This window comes from Fistularia commersonii, chromosome 19 (genome assembly GCF_037954325.1).
Source record: "Fistularia commersonii isolate RoL2024-O1a breed Wild chromosome 19, RoL_Fcom_v1.0, whole genome shotgun sequence".
Lineage (NCBI taxonomy): Eukaryota > Metazoa > Chordata > Actinopteri > Syngnathiformes > Fistulariidae > Fistularia > Fistularia commersonii.
In genome coordinates this window covers 14,006,478-14,023,961 of record NC_141302.1, presented here as the reverse complement: position 1 = coordinate 14,023,961, position 17,484 = coordinate 14,006,478, and the positions used below count along the sequence as shown (strand labels likewise).

The following is a 17,484-nucleotide window of genomic DNA, read 5'->3' as shown; positions in this document are numbered from 1 at the left end:
TATGTCACAGTTGATTATAAAAATTATAAATTCTACTCTGTTTATAGATAATCAGTCAGTGTCATTTTATCTCTTGACAAGCTTCAATCTTTTACCCTTTTTCCCACCTTGCTAGATATGTTAGTAAACATGTGATTGTAAAGTTTTTACCGCTCCATCAAGAATTGACTGACAATTGTAGTTTGATGAGAACACCCCTCTTTTCTCAACTAGGAACATAAAGAAGGAAATAATCAAGAAATAGTCAAAGTAACATCATCCCTGACATTGAAGACCACCATTTGCAAGATTGTGCAACAAACTGTATTATTGGGTAGTTATCAATGTCATAACATTTTACTTTGGACAAGGACTTTTCCTGCATGTCCAAACCACGTCACACATGCAAACTGTTGTCCGTCAACCACCATGGGAAAAGCCGCAGACGGGGGATTCTGTTGATAGAAAAACACATACATATGGCTGTGTGAGTAGGAATAGTATTAGCTGTCATTGTAGTAGAAATATATCATAATGATAGAGATTACAAAGAATTTTGTTATGTTAATAATGAGTGAACACAGTAATAACACATACATACAATAATACATTTCACCGGAGACGCTGTGTCTGATTATGCAATGCTTTATATCTCAGAGACCAATCCTTGAAAATGTAGGCGGTGTATAGACAAGTAATGAGTCTGGCTTGGACTCTGATTGGCTGAAGAAACACAGTCTTATTCTTGAAAATTGAGGGTCGGATACAGATTCTGTTCAGTGAAGATGTTGATTTGCAGCTAAAATGAATCCTTCAATCTTAGCATTTTATCTGATATGCCTGCTCTTGGGGACAATAAGTAAGTAACCTTGTCCATTGTGTTCTTGATCCGTTTTCTTTTTTTTCGTTCCTTCTGATTTCTCTTGTTTCATCACTGTTTTTTTTAACCTGGACTTAACATGCATTTCCTTTTCCTCCATTTACTCCTCAGCTCACACTACATCATCACCGTCTTTGCGACAATTCTCTGTAAATGTCGGTGAAGAATTTGCTTTGGAGTGTTCCCCAAGACCAATGACCTTGACGACAATGACTTACTGGTATAAACAAGCTGTGGGAAAGGAACCAATTCTCATTGCTCAATTCTACACACGTGGAAACAAAAATGTATCTTTACATGGTGAATTTAAAGATGATAGACGATTTGGACTTCACATGGAAGATGGTGGTAATCGCTTAAAGATCTCAGACGCACAAAACTCAGATTCTGCAACTTACTTTTGCATGATTAGCTACGCAAATACAATTGAGTTTTTGAGCATCACCATAGTCAGTGTGATGGATTCCTGTCTGAATGCAAACCTTTCCATCCTCCATTCACCATCTGAGACCCTCCAGCCAGGAGACTCTGTAACTCTGAAGTGCTCAATCCAAACTGGGACTTGTGATACAGGACACAGTGTTTACTGGTTCAAACATTCAGAAGAATCGCAACCAGGAATTATTTACACTCAGAAAGTCAAAGAGAACCAGTGTGAGAACAAAGCTGGGACCCAAAGACAAACCTGTTTGTATCACTTGTCAATAGAGAATCTGACTGTCTCTCACACTGGAACCTACCGTTGTGCTGTTGCATCATGTGGTTGGATACTTTTTGGAAACAATATAACTCTGAACGTACAAGGTAAGTCGGATAAAATGATTTAATAGTTATGTATTATGAGTGAGTAGTAAACATTACAGTCTGGTGAACAGAGAAGATAAAACTAAAATCTAATTTGTTTCAAAATGATTGAATCTAAAGGCAGAGTGAACTTGGTTCCTGTTCTGAGTGGAGGTTTGATCTTCATCACAATCCTGGATGTTTTCCTGATTGTTACCGTGTACAGACTGTACAAGACAAACATCAGCCGACACACAGGTGGGACAGACGGTCAATCTTTGACTTCTTTGTTCACTGTTCATGGTGCTGATGACAAGTTGTCTTATGAACAGAATTCAGTGATGCCAGAGTAAGCTCAGTGACAATTATTTTATGATGTGATGCCAATATCATCATTTGGAACATCTTATCATGTATTAAATTAGTGGCATGTATATTGATGTGTTCAATGTTCACTTACCGTCTTTTCATCATGCCACTTGTATGTAGATGGGATATGATGGGTAGCCAGTGAATATGTTGTCCCAAGATTCAATTAATCAGTTGCAAGAAAAATTGGGAAGTGTAATGATTTGCGTGAGTTAGACAAGGGCGGATTTTGATTGACAGACAATTGGGTCAGACTATCTCCGAAACTGCAGACCTTGTGGGGTGTTCCTGGTCTGCAATGGTCACTACCTATCAAAGTTGTCCAGTTGGATCCTCGTGTCTCCTCAGTAGATACCACTGCATGCTGAAATTATTTCTTGCAGGGTACATTGTATGAATTTTCTTCACTGATCAATCAATTCATTGCCATTTTGAATCTGTGAATGTCCAGCATGGTAACAGTTTGAGAAAGCTTGATTTATTTATTTTTTTGCTTTTCAATTATCAGAGTCACAAGACAAATCACTATCCGACCCAAACCCGGATCCAGAGGTATGTTGTTTTACATATGATGAGAGATGAGATGAGAACAACTTTATTAATCCCGAAGGAAATTGTTGTGCCAGAGTTTCAATTAAAAAACATAACAGTAATAGATAGTAATAGAAAGGAGGAAGAATAAGAAATACAATGAAATATGAATTGTCCTAACTGTTAACTGTGATGTTAACTGTAGCATATCTTGAAGCAGGATATACAGTAAGCACCATCGATGATTTACCTCTTAAAGGACATAGATTACAAAAGACAGTAATGAATATGAAGCTGTTCTTGTACTGGCTTCCATAATTTTCCTGTTGTATTACCGCTATTTCAATTACAACTGGACAATTGAGAAGCACAAGAGGGAAACATCTGACTCATACTTTCCAAAGAAGTGATGAAATGCATAACAACTTTCAGTTTTCTGGCTGGCACAGCCTTTTAGCATCAGTCATGAAATATATAAATGTATGAAATTCTGTTTTTCATGTGAAATTTACAGGATCACCAAGAAGCAGAGAACCTCCCCTATGCTGCTGTAACAGTTGTGAAGGCAAGAGGACCAAGAAGACAGAGGGGGGAAACTTCAGATCAATGTGTGTATTCCAGTGTAAAGCAGTAAATGGACATGGTTCCAGTTATTCTCATGAAGATGCAGATGTTTTGAGAGACATGATAGCATATCTGTCAGAACATACAATAAACCATCACTCCTGTGCTGACTACGTGTGCTGGTCTTCTCCGGTTGTTTTAAGTTGAGGAGTTGACCGTTTTTGGTTTCATGACTTCATCACAAACCCGATGAAGAGCAGTGACTGTTGCGGTCGCTGTGAGGTTTAAACGTTAGTGATCTTCATCCAGGAAGTTTTTTATGGTGTGTATTCTATTCATTTTTTAAGCAGTGATCACACATTGAAAAGATGTAAAGGGAAAGAAAAAAAGAAAGAGTCAGACACTTTTTGAAGTTCTCACTTTGGTCAAACTTCTTCACTGAGTTCAGCCCCACTGGTTTCACAGTCCCCGCTCACAAACAGGAAATATACGTTGCTTGTTTTTCGAGCTTTTCTGTTCAACTTCTTTCACCTTAACTTTCTTTAAATGGTATATTTAGATACTATCACATCTGTTTGAATGAGCAAAGGGTTTGGGTTAAATGATGCATTGAAAATCTAAATTGACAAAATAAAATGAGCTGAATGAGTGATCCATGTTAATGGGACAGGAAGCTGTCACGGCAGTTATAAGGAAATAGGAGGGCCTGTAGCTGCAGCTTTTCTTCATTTCATTTCCTTATTTAGCCAGACAAATATTTTTTGCGATTTGCCGTGGTGACCCCTGAGGGGGAGCAGCCGAAACAAAAGGAACATGATTTGGTTACTGTCCCGGCACTGTGCATGTTCATGTGCTCGCACAGTCTTTAACTGATCAAACTAGCTGATAATTATGTCCACAGTCTATTGAAGTGTTATGTTTTAAACTCGTGCAGCCACAGAGATGCTAAGTGGCCCCCGACATGACCGAGCTCTTCCTGCTTTCTTATACTTGCTGTAAGTGTCACCTCACCTTGTGGTTGTGTTTAATGTCACAACAAGAAAGTGGAAAAAATACACAGGAAAGACCAGATGACGTGCCGGGTGAACAAAAGAAACAGTAACGAACTCAGAACCACATTTACATCCCTTTGAGGTGAGAGGGAAGCAGTAGAGGGGGACAGAAAATAAATATTGTTGAACTAAAGAAGCAAAGCTTGATCTAAGAATGAAAGCAGAACAAGCTGTTTTGTTGTTGTTTGTATCACAATCTATCGGACTGCAGTTCTCTCCAATTAGAGTGAGACATATCTGACACATTTAACAAACATCTGCTGGATAAACTCCAGGGAAACATCAGGTGGGCACGAATGAGATTAAACCCAGCAAATCCTGCAGTATCACCACTGACAAGGGCCAGCTTGCTAATGTGAGGCTCCACATTAACAAGGAGCTGATTCCAACAATCCTGGCAACGGCCATCAAAAGCTGCGGCAGGCGGTCCATTGCTAATCTTTCCACTGTGAACAGGTGGAGCACCTCAACGGCACTGCCCTCATGGGGAAGCTGAAGCTCTGGTGCTTTCAGTTTAGATTGTTGTCCGAACCTCATGTGGCCTTTTTCCGCCTATTGGACGGCCCAGGCCCATCGGGAGGAACAGTTAGCGCATGTGCAGGTGAGGAAATGGCTTAGAATACCCAGATAACTCCCGCTTATAGGACTGTACAGTGATTGAGCTTTTTCCCCTGCTAATACACCCTCTGCCAGACTCAGCTGAGGGTGTATTATTATTAAAGGCAGAAACGCAAAATGAATCAGGGGCTCACAAATGATGAGGTGTTGCCCCACTCCAACGCAACCCAAGAATATATCTCAATCCCCATCCAAGAGAAAGTTCTAACAAACTGACTCTTACTTTTAATGCTCAAAATCTTAAACCATAAAAAAAAAAAATCTCAGCCAGTTACTGTAAATCGTAATATAACTGTGCAATATTTCATTTCATAACAGCTGCATTTGCAATATTTTTTCATACTCTTGTGCACTCCTTATCTAAGGTACTTAAGACCTTAAGACACTTTATAGCCTTGACTTGTTACTGAGACACTTTATAGTTTTTTTTATCTCTATTTGTTATTTTCCCCCCCTCCTTTTTTTTAACTTTTTATACAATTTTCTACTATTATCTATTATTGTTATGTTTTACTTGAAACTCTGGCACAACAGTTTCCTTCGGGTTAAATAAAGTTGTTCTTCTTCTTATGACCACTTAAAACCTGCTCCTAACTTTCTTCAACCTTTTCAACTGGTCTTCCTGGACAAACGGTATATCCACCTTTTCTCTCTGCATTTCAACCAACTCCTGCCTTTTCTTTTGTCTCTCTTCTTCTGAACACAACTTCCTCCTCTCCTTCTTCCACCCTTTAGTAGCCCTATTTCCACTGGTACTCTGACTGACACAATAATGTATATTTTCAGAATTAACATGTAACATGGATTTATTTTCTACTGTCATCCCTCAGAGCTCTGCACATCCTCTTCCTCACACTTGTGCGGACTTGAATTAAACTGCCTCTAAAAACTGCTTCCTCACTCACAGAGTCCACAGAGGTTGACAGTTGTGTGGTTGTTTAGTAAAAATTCCATCGGCAAAGTATCAACTTTCTAAATGAACACAAACCAACTTAGTTGTTTTATTGTCGTAAAAAGACATATAGTACATAATTTACTCCCAAACAAGTACACATGAATGACAACAGAAGTCCAGATTTATCTACTGCTTTACACCAGAGTACAGACATTCATCCCTGGTATAATTTCTCTCTCTTGGTCTGCTGCCGCTCAAATCCCTTAAAGTGGCATATTGGAGGTTCTGTGTTTCATTGTGATCCTGTTAAAACAATAAAATACAGCTGATGCCAAATGTGTAAATGTTGCTGCATCCATCTAACTTCATGTTCAAGAGTCAAATATCCAATGGCGCATCTTGATACACCCAAAAAATATGCAATAATCTGTAACAGTAGCATCACTATAGATAATCTTTGTTTCTGTTTCTGTTTTATTTTCTTTTTTTTAAGTAGAAGCTGCCATTCCTATGAATATTCACAAATTCAATGATCTATATTTGACTGACATGTTTCAAAAAGAAATGAAAGGAGGTGTAAATACAACAAATATGTTCCTACCTCTGTATCTTGAACAGGAGCAACCGATGGTCTTTCTTGTGAGTCTGATCCATAACAGAAAACATTTTAAGGAAAACTAATCTGTGACAGAAATATCACACTGAGCTGTATATGAAGAACAAATGTGGGCTCAGTACTGAGCCTTGAGGCACTCCTGTGGACAAGTTATGAGATTGGACACTGCCTCCCTCCAAGATAATACAAGATGTCTAGATCTTAAATTGTAGCAGTTTCTGTAACGGTCGGTTATAAGCCTGATATATCCTAAATTAGTCAATAACTTTCTGAAGTTGAAGTAAAGCTGTTTAAGTGAACAATTCAACACTGGTGTCTAATGATGGAAAGACCAAGGATTATAGACTTGCTGCAGCTCTTTTTGTAGAAGCCATCATTGTTTCTGCTCTGTCAACTTTGCAAATTCTCGAAACTAGGTTTAATGAAATAAACTGAAAAATAAATGTGCAAATAAACTGCAAGCATTGAACATGGTATTTCTTATTCCTACCTGTAGATTTATAACTTTGTTTCTTATACAATCTATACGCAGTAAATGTCAGGAAAACAATCAGAATTGTGCTGAATGTCAAAGCTCCGCTCAATGCCGATATCAATTCTGTACCTGCGGGTTCTAAGACAAGAAAAAATAAAAATAAGAAACACTGAAAAATTACACATGTGTGTAAGATTTTGATTTTTTTTGTCATCAGTTTGGGAGATTCACTACAATTAGATAATTTATTAAGTAATCTTCTACTTACCTTGTGAGTCTGGAATTTTAATTTTTCCAAACAGTATCTGTCCACATGATGCAACAGCACAACGATAAGTTCCAGTGTGAGATGCTGTCAAATTCTCTTTCGACAAGTGGTAGAAACAGGTGTGTGTTTGTGTTTCAGGTTTGTTCTCACACTGATCCTCCCCAACTTCATGAGTGGAAATCATTCCAGTTTCAGACTCCTCTGAGCCTTCAAACCAGTAAACACTGTGTCCTGTACCACAAGTCCCAGTTTTGACAGAACATTTCTGATTCACAGAGTCTCCTGACTGGAGGGTCTCAGGTGGCAGTTTAAGATGGGAATCCCTCACAATGACCATGGTGCCATTCAAAAATTCAAGGGCACTTACAAAGCTAGCCATGCAGAAGTAAGTAGCTGAGTCGGAAATTTGTGCATTTGAGATATTCAAATTATATTTGTCAGGAGAATGATTAATTCCAAAGCGTTTATTCATTTCAAATTCATTATAAAAAAATGCCGATTGGGTCTGTTGATAGAATACTGCTATAAGACTTGATTTCTGTCCAATAGTTTGTTTATACCAGTAAAACCTTGATGGAAATTCATCCCCTTTATAGAAACACTCCAACACAAAGTCTTCACCCATGTTTACAGATAATTGTTGTAAAGACGATGATGAAGCTGAGATGTGTGCTGAGGAGGAAAGAGAGATTAAGAGGAAACGGAAAGTTAAACGTATGCATATAATAAACTCACCCAAAAAATGCATCTTGAAACTTGAAGGAAAAAGAAGATAAAATGAAGACAAAATATAACTTCAATTCTCACCTGTTCTCACCAGCAGCAAACTGGCCACATGAAAAACAACAGATCCAAGGGTCATGTTGGTTAAATCCTTCGCCTTCAACAGAAAGAATCAACTTCTCATCTGTAGATTTATAAAGCAAGACAGATGTTGATCGGCCAATCAGATGCGAGTCTTTGAAAGCATCATCGATCACGTGTTCACTGCTCCTCAAATAGTCTCTGTGTGGTACATATCAGAAACACGATGTCGTCAAATGTTCCTTGAACATCCTCTCACTCTATAAGATTCTGTGGAATAATTAAACCAGAAACTCTTCTGCCACCTCTCCTAGAGACCTAGACACTTTCGAAAGGACATTGTTTTGTCCTCTGTCAAACTTTTTACAAAAGGGACTGGGATTGATCCCAAAAAGTTTGCAATGGCAAAATATCAATTCGTGTAACCAAATAAACAAATTATAATACTAGATTTAAGAGTGTATAAAGTGATTTTTTTTTCTTAATGCAGACATTCAGAGCAAGTTTGTAACACTGAAAGGGAATCTTTTTGGGGGGACTGCAAAAGCAAAGACATTATTTATCAACCTCATATTTTTACTTGCATTAATCAATGACTACTACCTTGTAAATGACAATGCAGTAACAATGTCTTCAAACTATTGTTTGCCTTTTGACAGTCAAATGTCCTGATAAATGCAGAGTTTTGTCAGGAAGGGCTTGCATTGTTTAAAAATGCCAAACAAATAAGCAAATCAAGTCTATGCCTTACAAAAGGACTTAGCCATGATCCACGACTGCTATTGGTGCCAATAACCAACAGGCTACCCGTGGAAATATGGCTACAGTGGGTCGAAGAAGGAGAGGAGGAGGGCATGTTCAGAAGCAGGGAGAGAAGAGAAAAGGCAAGAGTCTCTGACTGAGCGTACAGACTTTGAATATTTAGACAACGAAAGACAATAGCTTGTGAGTTGGTTGACATGATGCAGAGAGGGAAGGTGGTACACCAGCTGGAGAGTTGACAAGGCTAGGAGAAAGTTTTAGGTTGTAAAACTTTGGTTTCGATATGAAGAGAAATATGGTAGGGGTTATCTTGAAGGAGTTGTTTGGAATATTCTGGTATTGAACAGAGTGACAGATAGACTGATGAGTCTGAAACTAGAAATTGAAAGCGTGACGCTCAAAGTTGGTAGTGGATATGCCTCACCAGTGAGATATAAGTTAGAAAAGAAAGATACACTCTGGAGTGAGTAAGATGAAGTGATGCAGAACCCCAAGAGGTGGTTACCCTCTGATAGGCCATTTCCTGATCCTGTTCGTGCTTGCCACCCCAAAGGTAACCTCAACATCTTCCTCTCTGCTGCATCCAGCTCTGGCCTCATGGCTTCTCCTCAATACCCCTGTCACTCAAGCAAACAACACCGCTGGTCTCACCACTGTCTTACATACCTTTATTTTCATTCTGGTTGTTACCCTTTTATCAAACATTACCCCTGACACTGTTCTCCACCCCTGCCGACATGAATGCGTACGTTTCTTCACCTCTTTCCCGCACTCTCCATTGACTGTTGGCCTTGAAGTACTTGAAATTCCCCACCTTCTTTATGTCTTTACCCTGTAACCCCATGGTTTCCCTTTCATTCACACATATATATATTCTTTCTTGGTGCGCCTAAACCTTTCCAGAGCATACCACGACCGCTTGAGATTTTCTTCAATCCGCTCCTTGCTCTCAAAACAGATCACAATGTCATCTGCAAATATTATAGTCAATGCAGATTCCTGTCTAACCTCACCACTTCGCAACTCGCATACATTCTCATACGGTACATAGTTCTTCTCTCTGCACCCTGTCATATTCACTTCTAGGTCTACAAAGCCTCAATGCAACACCCTCTGACCTTCTCTGTGTGTCTCCATCAGCATACTCAAGGCAAATACTGCATCTGTAGTACTCTTTCTGGGCATGAAATCATACTGCTGCTCAGTGCACAATAAGTGGAAGAGGATGGATGGATGGATGGATTGATTACAGACGATGAAAACCCAAAACTCTGTATCTCAGAAAAATTTGATTACAATAAAAGATCAATAAAGAAAGGATTATTTTCGATGTCAGTCATTCGAAAAGTATGTTTTGGTACGAAATCGATACTCTTTTTTTTCATAAATGACTGCATCAGTAATTATGCTGTGGTGGTGGTGTGCCCTGGAGGCAATCAGTCTGTGGCACTTCTCAAGTGTAATGGAAGCCCAGGTCACTTTTAATAGCAGCTTTCAGGTCATTTGTATTGCTGCGTCTGGTGCCTCTCAATTTCTTCTTGATGGATTTCTATGAGGCTCAGCGTTGGATCAGCGGCTTCTTTGGTCGCGCATACCTGTACATTGGTCATCTGGAGAGAAGTGTGGACTCTACCTCCAAGCCTGGCGACAGCACTGGAGATGATCCTGGACGGAGGAAACTGCAACCTCAGACTCCTGACCAGGGAACATTGGGGCGAGGGGGTGGCTTTGATATCATTCAAAGGGGGAGAGGCCAGTGGCTTCTGCTGGCGGCTGAACTGGAGATTCATTGCATACTCCATCCAGGAAGGGTTCTTACTCCACGAGGAGGGGTGGAAGGCTGAAGCACAATGGAGGGTTACCTCATCAAGACTCTGGTTGGCTTGTTCTGCCTGGCTGTTGGCTTGGGGGTGGTACTCTGAGGACAGGCTGATGGTTGCACCAATCTCCTTGCAGATGGCCCTCCTGACTTGGGAGGTGAATTGGGGGCCCCAGTCAGTCACTATGTCAGTTGGGAATCCATGGAGCAAGCTACACATGCTTCATGATGAGCTCTGCTGTCTCAAGTGAAGAGGGGAGGTTAGGGAGAGCCACCAGGTGCACTGCCTTGGAGAACAAGTCTGGTTCTGTTCAGGGAAATTTAACAGGGAGAGCGCACAGGAGGCCATAGAGGTGCTGTTGAGAGGCCTTGTTTCGGGTACAAACCCTGGAGACAAACTCCCAGACGTCTGCTGCTATTATGGGATGACCCCACTTGAGCACCTGGGTCTGTACCACATCGGGAAGATGGAGCCTTTGGGGGTTCCAGTCCCAGGGTCCAGCTGGGTACGCTGTGCACTCATGACCACCTCTGAGATTTGTGGTGATTTCCCCAATAACCAGAGAAGTAAGGATTGTGTCAGGGTCTCTAGACACATGCCTGCCAGGAGTTCAACTGTTGGGCCTATTTGATGTCGGTAAGGTTATTGTGACCGGATGTGTCACGGAGCGCGGGGGCGGACTCGGGCAGGGAACCACACCTCAGAGCAGGAATCTGGATCGAAAGCGCTTTGAGTTGAAACGGCAGGTAGGGTGTCGCTGGTAAGCCCCTGGCCCCAAGACAGAGTTGCACAGGGCTGGGTCTCACCAGGACGGGTGGCAGGCAGGACGGGTTGCAGGCAGGATCAGACGTTACACCGGCTGACTGGGTCCGGTCACGGCGGCGCTCCACAGTGGACTCTGATCCACAATCCCCCAGCACCATGCAGAGCGTTGCCGCTGCCCTTTATAGGGATCTTGATTAGCGGCATCTGCTGCAGCTGGCGCCGATTACAAATTGGGATCAGGTGTGATACCCTGACAGGATGTTTGAAGGATATTTTACCACATCCACCCAGTGGTACCACACCTGGAAGGTATCCAAGACAGGGAGCAGCTCTCTGTTTCCACTTTCATTGTTCTCCTTGGCTGAGGTGAACTGCAGTGAGAAAAACATGCAGGGGTGAAAAATGTGAAGCTTGTTGTCAGAGGTTGACTCCCGTGACAGGAACGCCCCAAGACGTGTGTCGGATGTATCCACCTCCATAATCCAGAACTTCTGACCACTGGGCAACAATACAGTTCTTTTCTCAACAGTCCAAGGAAGGTGCTTCTGACTTTGTCTCTGGTTCAGAAGTGGATTGACGCGAGTTGAGGAATGCGAGATTTATATCCAATGTGTAAGATTGGTCTGTGTTCAATGGCTCCTGATGTGCTGACTCCAGCCTTAGTCCACTCCTTGTGAAGATCCCCCAAATTCTTGCATTTATTTTGCTTGTCAATCCTCAAGGCTGTGGCTATCCCCTTTGCTGGTGTACCTTGTCCTTCCAACTTTCCATTAATATACTAGGATGCAGCATTCTGTGAACAACCAGCTTCCTTCTAACTGGAAACGACCCCTTCAAGATAACTTTGACTCCAGTTCTTTTCCCAACAGTGCCATGACTGTACATATATGCCAATATATATATGTCAATTTAGGTGTCTCTCTGTATCCAGCTTCCTGACCCACTGATTCCACAGGGGTCTTGAGTTCTGTGGTTTTTCATTATAAATTCCACAAAGAAATCAACCTTTGTGACTTAACACAAACAGACTTAGTGAGATTGAAGGAGGTTCAGTTGTTTTATTGCAATACAACAGATACGATGCAAAGTTTACTCTCAAACAAGGATGCAGGAACAACAACAGATGTCCAGAAAGATCTACAGCTTGACACCGGCGTACACACATTCACCCCTGGTGTCATTTCTCTCTCTTGGTCTGTGGCTGCTGAAATCACTTAGAGTGGCATATTGGAGGTTTTCTGCTTCCTGGCGACCCTGTAAATAAAATATAATACAGCTGGCTGTCAAATGTTTTTTTTTTGTTTCCATGGATAATTATTCATCCTAAGAAAGGAATGTGTCAAGACTTAAAGATTTTTACCAAATAACTTTCCTTGTAGTATTTACTTTACACACCCAAAATATGTACAATATTCGCAAAAGTATAACAACAGTATCACCACAGATAACTTTTTCCTTTTCTTTTTTCCTGTTTGTTTTTTTCCTTTTTTTTTTAGTAAAATCCACCCTTCCTACAAACATACACATATGATGTGTATTTGGCATTCAGGCTACAAAGTATATGAAAGTGAATGTAAATACAACAAACATGTTCCTACCTCTGCCTCAGGAGCCGGAACAACCGATGGTCTTTCTTGTGAGTCTGGTCCGTAAAAGAAGCATTTTCAGAACACAACACTAACACTTGTTGCAAGCAGTAATAATTTACCAATTGAGGATGTATTAATTTATTACAAATGTGGACTCAGTACTGAGCCTTGAGGCACTCCTGTGGACAAGCTATGAGTTTGGACAGTGACCCCCTCCTAGATATAACAAATAAAACTCCGTAGGTGTCAACCTTACGCCGTGCAAATTCCAATTTTTTCTATAACTTTTTGAAGCTGGAGTAAAGCGGTTTTATCAAAAATTTGATCATTAATCTTTAATGGTGGACATTAATTTATCAGCATTTAATCAGGATATTCTTCATCAGTAATATCCGTGCATATGATGGGTAGTTTTAACCGAACATACACCTGCAAGTGATCAATTGTCTGGGCTTAAACGTGGGGTGTAAACTTTATATCATACTAAAAAATCACCCAAACAACTTTGGATTTATATGGATTAAATCTAATGAACTCAAAAACCTCCAAGATAATACAAAATGTCTAGATCATAAATTGTAGCAGTTTCTATAACAGTCGGTTATAAGCCTGATATATCCTAAATTAGTCAATAACTTTCTGAAGTTGAAGTAAAGCTGTTTAAGTGAACAATTCAACACTCGTGTCTAATGATGGAAAGACCAAGGAGTATAGACTTGCTGCAGCTCCTTTTGTAGAAGCCATCATTGTTTCTGCTCTGTCAACTTTGCAAATTCTCAAAACTAGGTTTAATGAAATAAACTAAAAAATAAATGTGCAAATAAACCGCAAGCATTGGACATGGTATTTCTTATTCCTACCTGTAGATTTATAACTTTGTTTCTTATACAATCTATACGCAGTAAATGTCAGGAAAACAATCAGAATTGTGCTGAATGTCAAAGCTCCGCTCAATGCCGATATCAATTCTGTACCTGCGGGTTTTAAGACAAGAAAAAATAGAATTTTAAAACACACAGAAAAATTACACATATGTGTAAGATCTTGATTTTTTTTGTCACCAGTTTGGGAGATTCACTACAATTAAATAATAATGTATTAAGTAATCTTCTACTTACCTTGTGAGTCTGGAATTTTAATTTTTCCAAACAGTATCTGTCCACATGATGCAACAGCACAACGATAAGTTCCAGTGTGAGATGCTGTCAAATTCTCTTTCGACAAGTGGTAGAAACAGGTGTGCGTTTGTGTTTCAGGTTTGTTCTCACACTGATCCTCCCCAACTTCATGAGTGGAAATCATTCCAGTTTCAGACTCCTCTGAGCCTTCAAACCAGTAAACACTGTGTCCTGTACCACAAGTCCCAGTTTTGACAGAACATTTCTGATTCACAGAGTCTCCTGACTGGAGGGTCTCAGGTGGCAGTTTAAGACGGGAATCCTTCACAATGACCATGGTGCCATTCAAAAATTCAAGTGCATTTACAGAGCTACCCATGCAGAAGTAAGTAGCTGAGTCGGAAATTTGTGCATTTGAGATATTCAAATGATTTCTGCCGGGAGAATGATTAATTCTAAAGCGTTTATTCATTTCAAATTCATTATAAAAATATGCCAATTGGGTCTGTTGATAGAATACTGCTATAAGACTTGGTTTCTGTCCCATAGTTTGTTTATACCAGTAAAACATTGATAGAAGTTCAGCCCCTTTATAGAAACACTCCAACACAAAGTCTTCACCCACATTTACAGATAATTGTTGTAAAGACGATGATGAAGCTGAGATGTGTGCTGAGGAGGAAAGAGAGATTAAGAGGAAACGGAAAGTTAAACGTACGCATATAATAAACTCGCCCAAAAAATGCATCTTGAAACTTGAAGGAAAAAGAAGATAAAATGAAGACAAAATATAACTTCAATTCTCACCTGTTCTCACCAGCAGCAAACTGGCCACATGAAAAACAACAGATCCAAGGGTCATGTTGGTTAAATCCTTTGCCTTCAACAGAAAGAATCAACTTCTCATCTGTAGATTTATAAAGCAAGACAGATGTTGATCGGCCAATCAGATGCGAGTCTTTGAAAGCATCATCGATCACGTGTTCACTGCTCCTCAAATAGTCTCTGTGTGGTACATATCAGAAACACGATGTCGTCAAATGTTCCTTGAACATCCTCTCACTCTATAAGATTCTGTGGAATAATTAAACCAGAAACTCTTCTGCCACCTCTCCTAGAGACCTAGACACATTCGAAAGGACATTGTTTTGTCTTCTGTCAAACTTTTTACAAAAGGGACTGGGATTGATCCCAAAAAGTTTTCAATGGCAAAATATCAATTCGTGTAACCAAATAAACAAATTATAATACTAGATTTAAGAGTGTATAAAGTGATTTTTTTTTCTTAATGCAGACATTCAGAGCAAGTTTGTAACACTGAAAGGGAATCTTTTTGGGGGGACTGCAAAAGCAAAGACATTATTTATCAACCTCATATTTTTACTTGCATTAATCAATGACTACTACCTTGTAAATGACACTGCAGTAACAATGTCTTCAAACTATTGTTTGCCTTTTGACAGTCAAATGTCCTGATAAATGCAGAGTTTTGTCAGGAAGGGCTTGCATTGTTTAAAAATGCCAAACAAATAAGCAAATCAAGTCTATGACTTACAAAAAGACTCAGTCGTGATCCACGACTGCTATTGGTGCCAATAACGGACAGGCTACCCGTGGAAATATGGCTATAGTGGGTCGAAGAAGGAGAGCATGTTCAGAAGCAGGGAGAGAAGAGAAAAGGCAAGAGTCTCTGACTGAGCGTACAGACTTTGAATATTTAGACAACGAAAGACAATAGCTTGTGAGTTGGTTGACATGATGCAGAGAGGGAAGGTGGTACACCAGCTGGAGAGTTGACAAGGCTAGGAGAAAGTTTTAGGTTGTAAAACTTTGGTTTCGATATGAAGAGAAATATGGTAGGGGTTATCTTGAAGGAGTTGTTTGGAATATTCTGGTATTGAACAGAGTGCCAGATAGACTGATGAGTCTGAAACTAGAAATTGAAAGCGTGACGCTCAAAGTTGGTAGTGGCTATGCCTCACCAGTGAGATATAAGTTAGAAAAGAAAGATACACTCTGGAGTGAGTAAGATGAAGTGATGCAGAACCCCAAGAGGTGGTTGCCCTCTGATAGGCCATTTCCTGATCCTGTTCGTGCTTGCCACCCCAAAGGTAACCTCAACATCTTCCTCTCTGCTGCATCCAGCTCTGGCCTCATGGCTTCTCCTCAATACCCCTGTCACTCAAGCAAACAACACCGCTGGTCTCACCACTGTCTTACATACCTTTATTTTCATTCTGGTTGTTACCCTTTTATCAAACATTACCCCTGACACTGTTCTCCACCCCTGCCGACATGAATGCGTACGTTTCTTCACCTCTTTCCCGCACTCTCCATTGACTGTTGGCCTTGAAGTACTTGAAATTCCCCACCTTCTTTATGTCTTTACCCTGTAACCCCATGGTTTCCCTTTCATTCACACATATACATATTCTTTCTTGGTGTGCCTAAACCTTTCCAGAGCATACCACGACCGCTTGAGATTTTCTTCAATCCGCTCCTTGCTCTCAAAACAGATCACAATGTCATCTGCAAATATTATAGTCAATGCAGATTCCTGTCTAACCTCACCACTTCGCAACTCGCATACATTCTCATACGGTACATAGTTCTTCTCTCTGCACCCTGTCATATTCACTTCTAGGTCTACAAAGCCTCAATGCAACACCCTCTGACCTTCTCTGTGTGTCTCCATCAGCATACTCAAGGCAAATACTGCATCTGTAGTACTCTTTCTGGGCATGAAATCATACTGCTGCTCAGTGCACAATAAGTGGAAGAGGATGGATGGATGGATGGATTGATTACAGACGATGAAAACCCAAAACTCTGTATCTCAGAAAAATTTGATTACAATAAAAGATCAATAAAGAAAGGAATATTTTCGATGTCAGTCATTCGAAAAGTATGTTTTGGTACGAAATCGATTCTTTTTTTTTTCATAAATTACTGCATCAGTAATTATGCTGTGGTGGTGGTGTGCCCTGGAGGCGATCAGTCTGTGGCACTTCTCAAGTGTAATGGAAGCCCAGGTCACTTTTAATTACAGCTTTCAGGTCATTTGTATTGCTGCGTCTGGTGCCTCTCAACTTCTTCTTGATGGATTTCTATGAGGCTCAGCGTTGGATCAGCGGCTTCTTTGGTTGCGCATACCTGTACATTGGTCATCTGGAGGGAAGTGTGGACTCTACCTCCAAGTCTGGCGACAGCACTGGAGATGATCCTGGACGGAGGAAACTGCAACCTCAGACTCCTGACCAGGGAACATTGGGGCGAGGGGGTGGCCTTGATATCATTCAAAGGGGGAGAGGCCAGTTGCTTCTGCTGGCGGCTGAACTGGAGATTCATTGCATACTCCATCCAGGAAGGGTTCTTACTCCACGAGGAGGAGTGGAAGGCTGAAGCACAATGGAGGGTTACCTCATCAAGGCTCTGGTTGGCTTGTTCTGCCTGGCTGTTGGCTTGGGGGTGGTACTCTGAGGACAGGCTGATGGTTGCACCAATCTCCTTGCAGATGGCCCTCCTGACTTGGGAGGTGAATTGGGGGCCCCAGTCAGTCACTATGTCAGTTGGGAATCCATGGAGCAAGCTACACA

General features: G+C 40.7%; 3 protein-coding genes across 4 annotated transcripts; 1 reads left to right on the top strand and 2 right to left on the bottom strand.

Annotated features, from left to right (window-relative positions):
* The first annotated feature begins 932 nt into the window (after nt 1-932).
* Nucleotides 933-4,748, top strand: LOC147223880 (uncharacterized). Its single transcript, XM_086166235.1, has 6 exons — nt 933-1,663; nt 1,784-1,900; nt 2,520-2,563; nt 3,057-3,164; nt 4,615-4,661; nt 4,727-4,748. Exons 1-6 carry the CDS (start codon nt 1,054-1,056, stop codon nt 4,746-4,748), a joined length of 948 nt encoding a protein of 315 aa, XP_086022361.1. The 5' UTR covers nt 933-1,053.
* A 1,797-nt stretch (nt 4,749-6,545) lies between these two features.
* On the bottom strand, nt 6,546-7,901 carry LOC147223879 (uncharacterized). The gene is made up of 4 exons (XM_086166234.1): nt 7,838-7,901; nt 7,031-7,702; nt 6,778-6,891; nt 6,546-6,556 (listed from the first exon to the last, which is right to left on the bottom strand). The coding sequence occupies exons 1-4, from the start codon at nt 7,890-7,892 to the stop codon at nt 6,546-6,548; spliced, it is 852 nt and encodes a 283-aa protein (XP_086022360.1). The 5' UTR covers nt 7,893-7,901.
* Nucleotides 7,902-12,219: 4,318 nt separating this feature from the next.
* LOC147223878 (uncharacterized) lies at nt 12,220-14,769 on the bottom strand. Of its 2 annotated transcripts, XM_086166013.1 has the most exons (5): nt 14,696-14,769; nt 13,889-14,560; nt 13,631-13,744; nt 12,780-12,823; nt 12,220-12,435 (listed from the first exon to the last, which is right to left on the bottom strand). In XM_086166013.1, the coding sequence occupies exons 1-5, from the start codon at nt 14,748-14,750 to the stop codon at nt 12,319-12,321; spliced, it is 1,002 nt and encodes a 333-aa protein (XP_086022139.1). In that variant the 5' UTR covers nt 14,751-14,769; the 3' UTR covers nt 12,220-12,318. The 2 variants fall into 2 exon arrangements, with proteins under 2 accessions (XP_086022139.1, XP_086022140.1); XM_086166014.1 differs by lacking the exon at nt 13,631-13,744 and having other exon boundaries at nt 14,696-14,759.
* Nucleotides 14,770-17,484: the final 2,715 nt, after the last annotated feature.

Bases quoted from the DNA above. Each gene is read 5' to 3' on its own strand.
- LOC147223880 (XM_086166235.1), top strand. From the start codon at position 1,054: ATGACCTTGACGACAATGACTTACTGGTATAAACAAGCTGTGGGAAAG. The intron at 2,564-3,056 runs GTATGTTGTTTT...TGAAATTTACAG, and splicing joins ACCCAAACCCGGATCCAGAG to GATCACCAAGAAGCAGAGAA. The intron at 3,165-4,614 runs GTAAAGCAGTAA...CACTGTGAACAG, and splicing joins ATCAATGTGTGTATTCCAGT to GTGGAGCACCTCAACGGCAC.
- LOC147223878 (XM_086166013.1), bottom strand. From the start codon at position 14,750: ATGACCCTTGGATCTGTTGTTTTTCATGTGGCCAGTTTGCTGCTGGTG. The intron at 13,745-13,888 runs GTAAGTAGAAGA...TAAAACCCGCAG, and splicing joins TAAAATTCCAGACTCACAAG to GTACAGAATTGATATCGGCA. The intron at 12,824-13,630 runs GTAGGAATAAGA...TTTACGGACCAG, and splicing joins ACAAAGTTATAAATCTACAG to ACTCACAAGAAAGACCATCG.
- LOC147223879 (XM_086166234.1), bottom strand. From the start codon at position 7,892: ATGACCCTTGGATCTGTTGTTTTTCATGTGGCCAGTTTGCTGCTGGTG. The intron at 7,703-7,837 runs GTGAGAATTGAA...TTTCCTCCTCAG, and splicing joins TTTGCTGCTGGTGAGAACAG to CACACATCTCAGCTTCATCA. The intron at 6,892-7,030 runs GTAAGTAGAAGA...TAGAACCCGCAG, and splicing joins TAAAATTCCAGACTCACAAG to GTACAGAATTGATATCGGCA.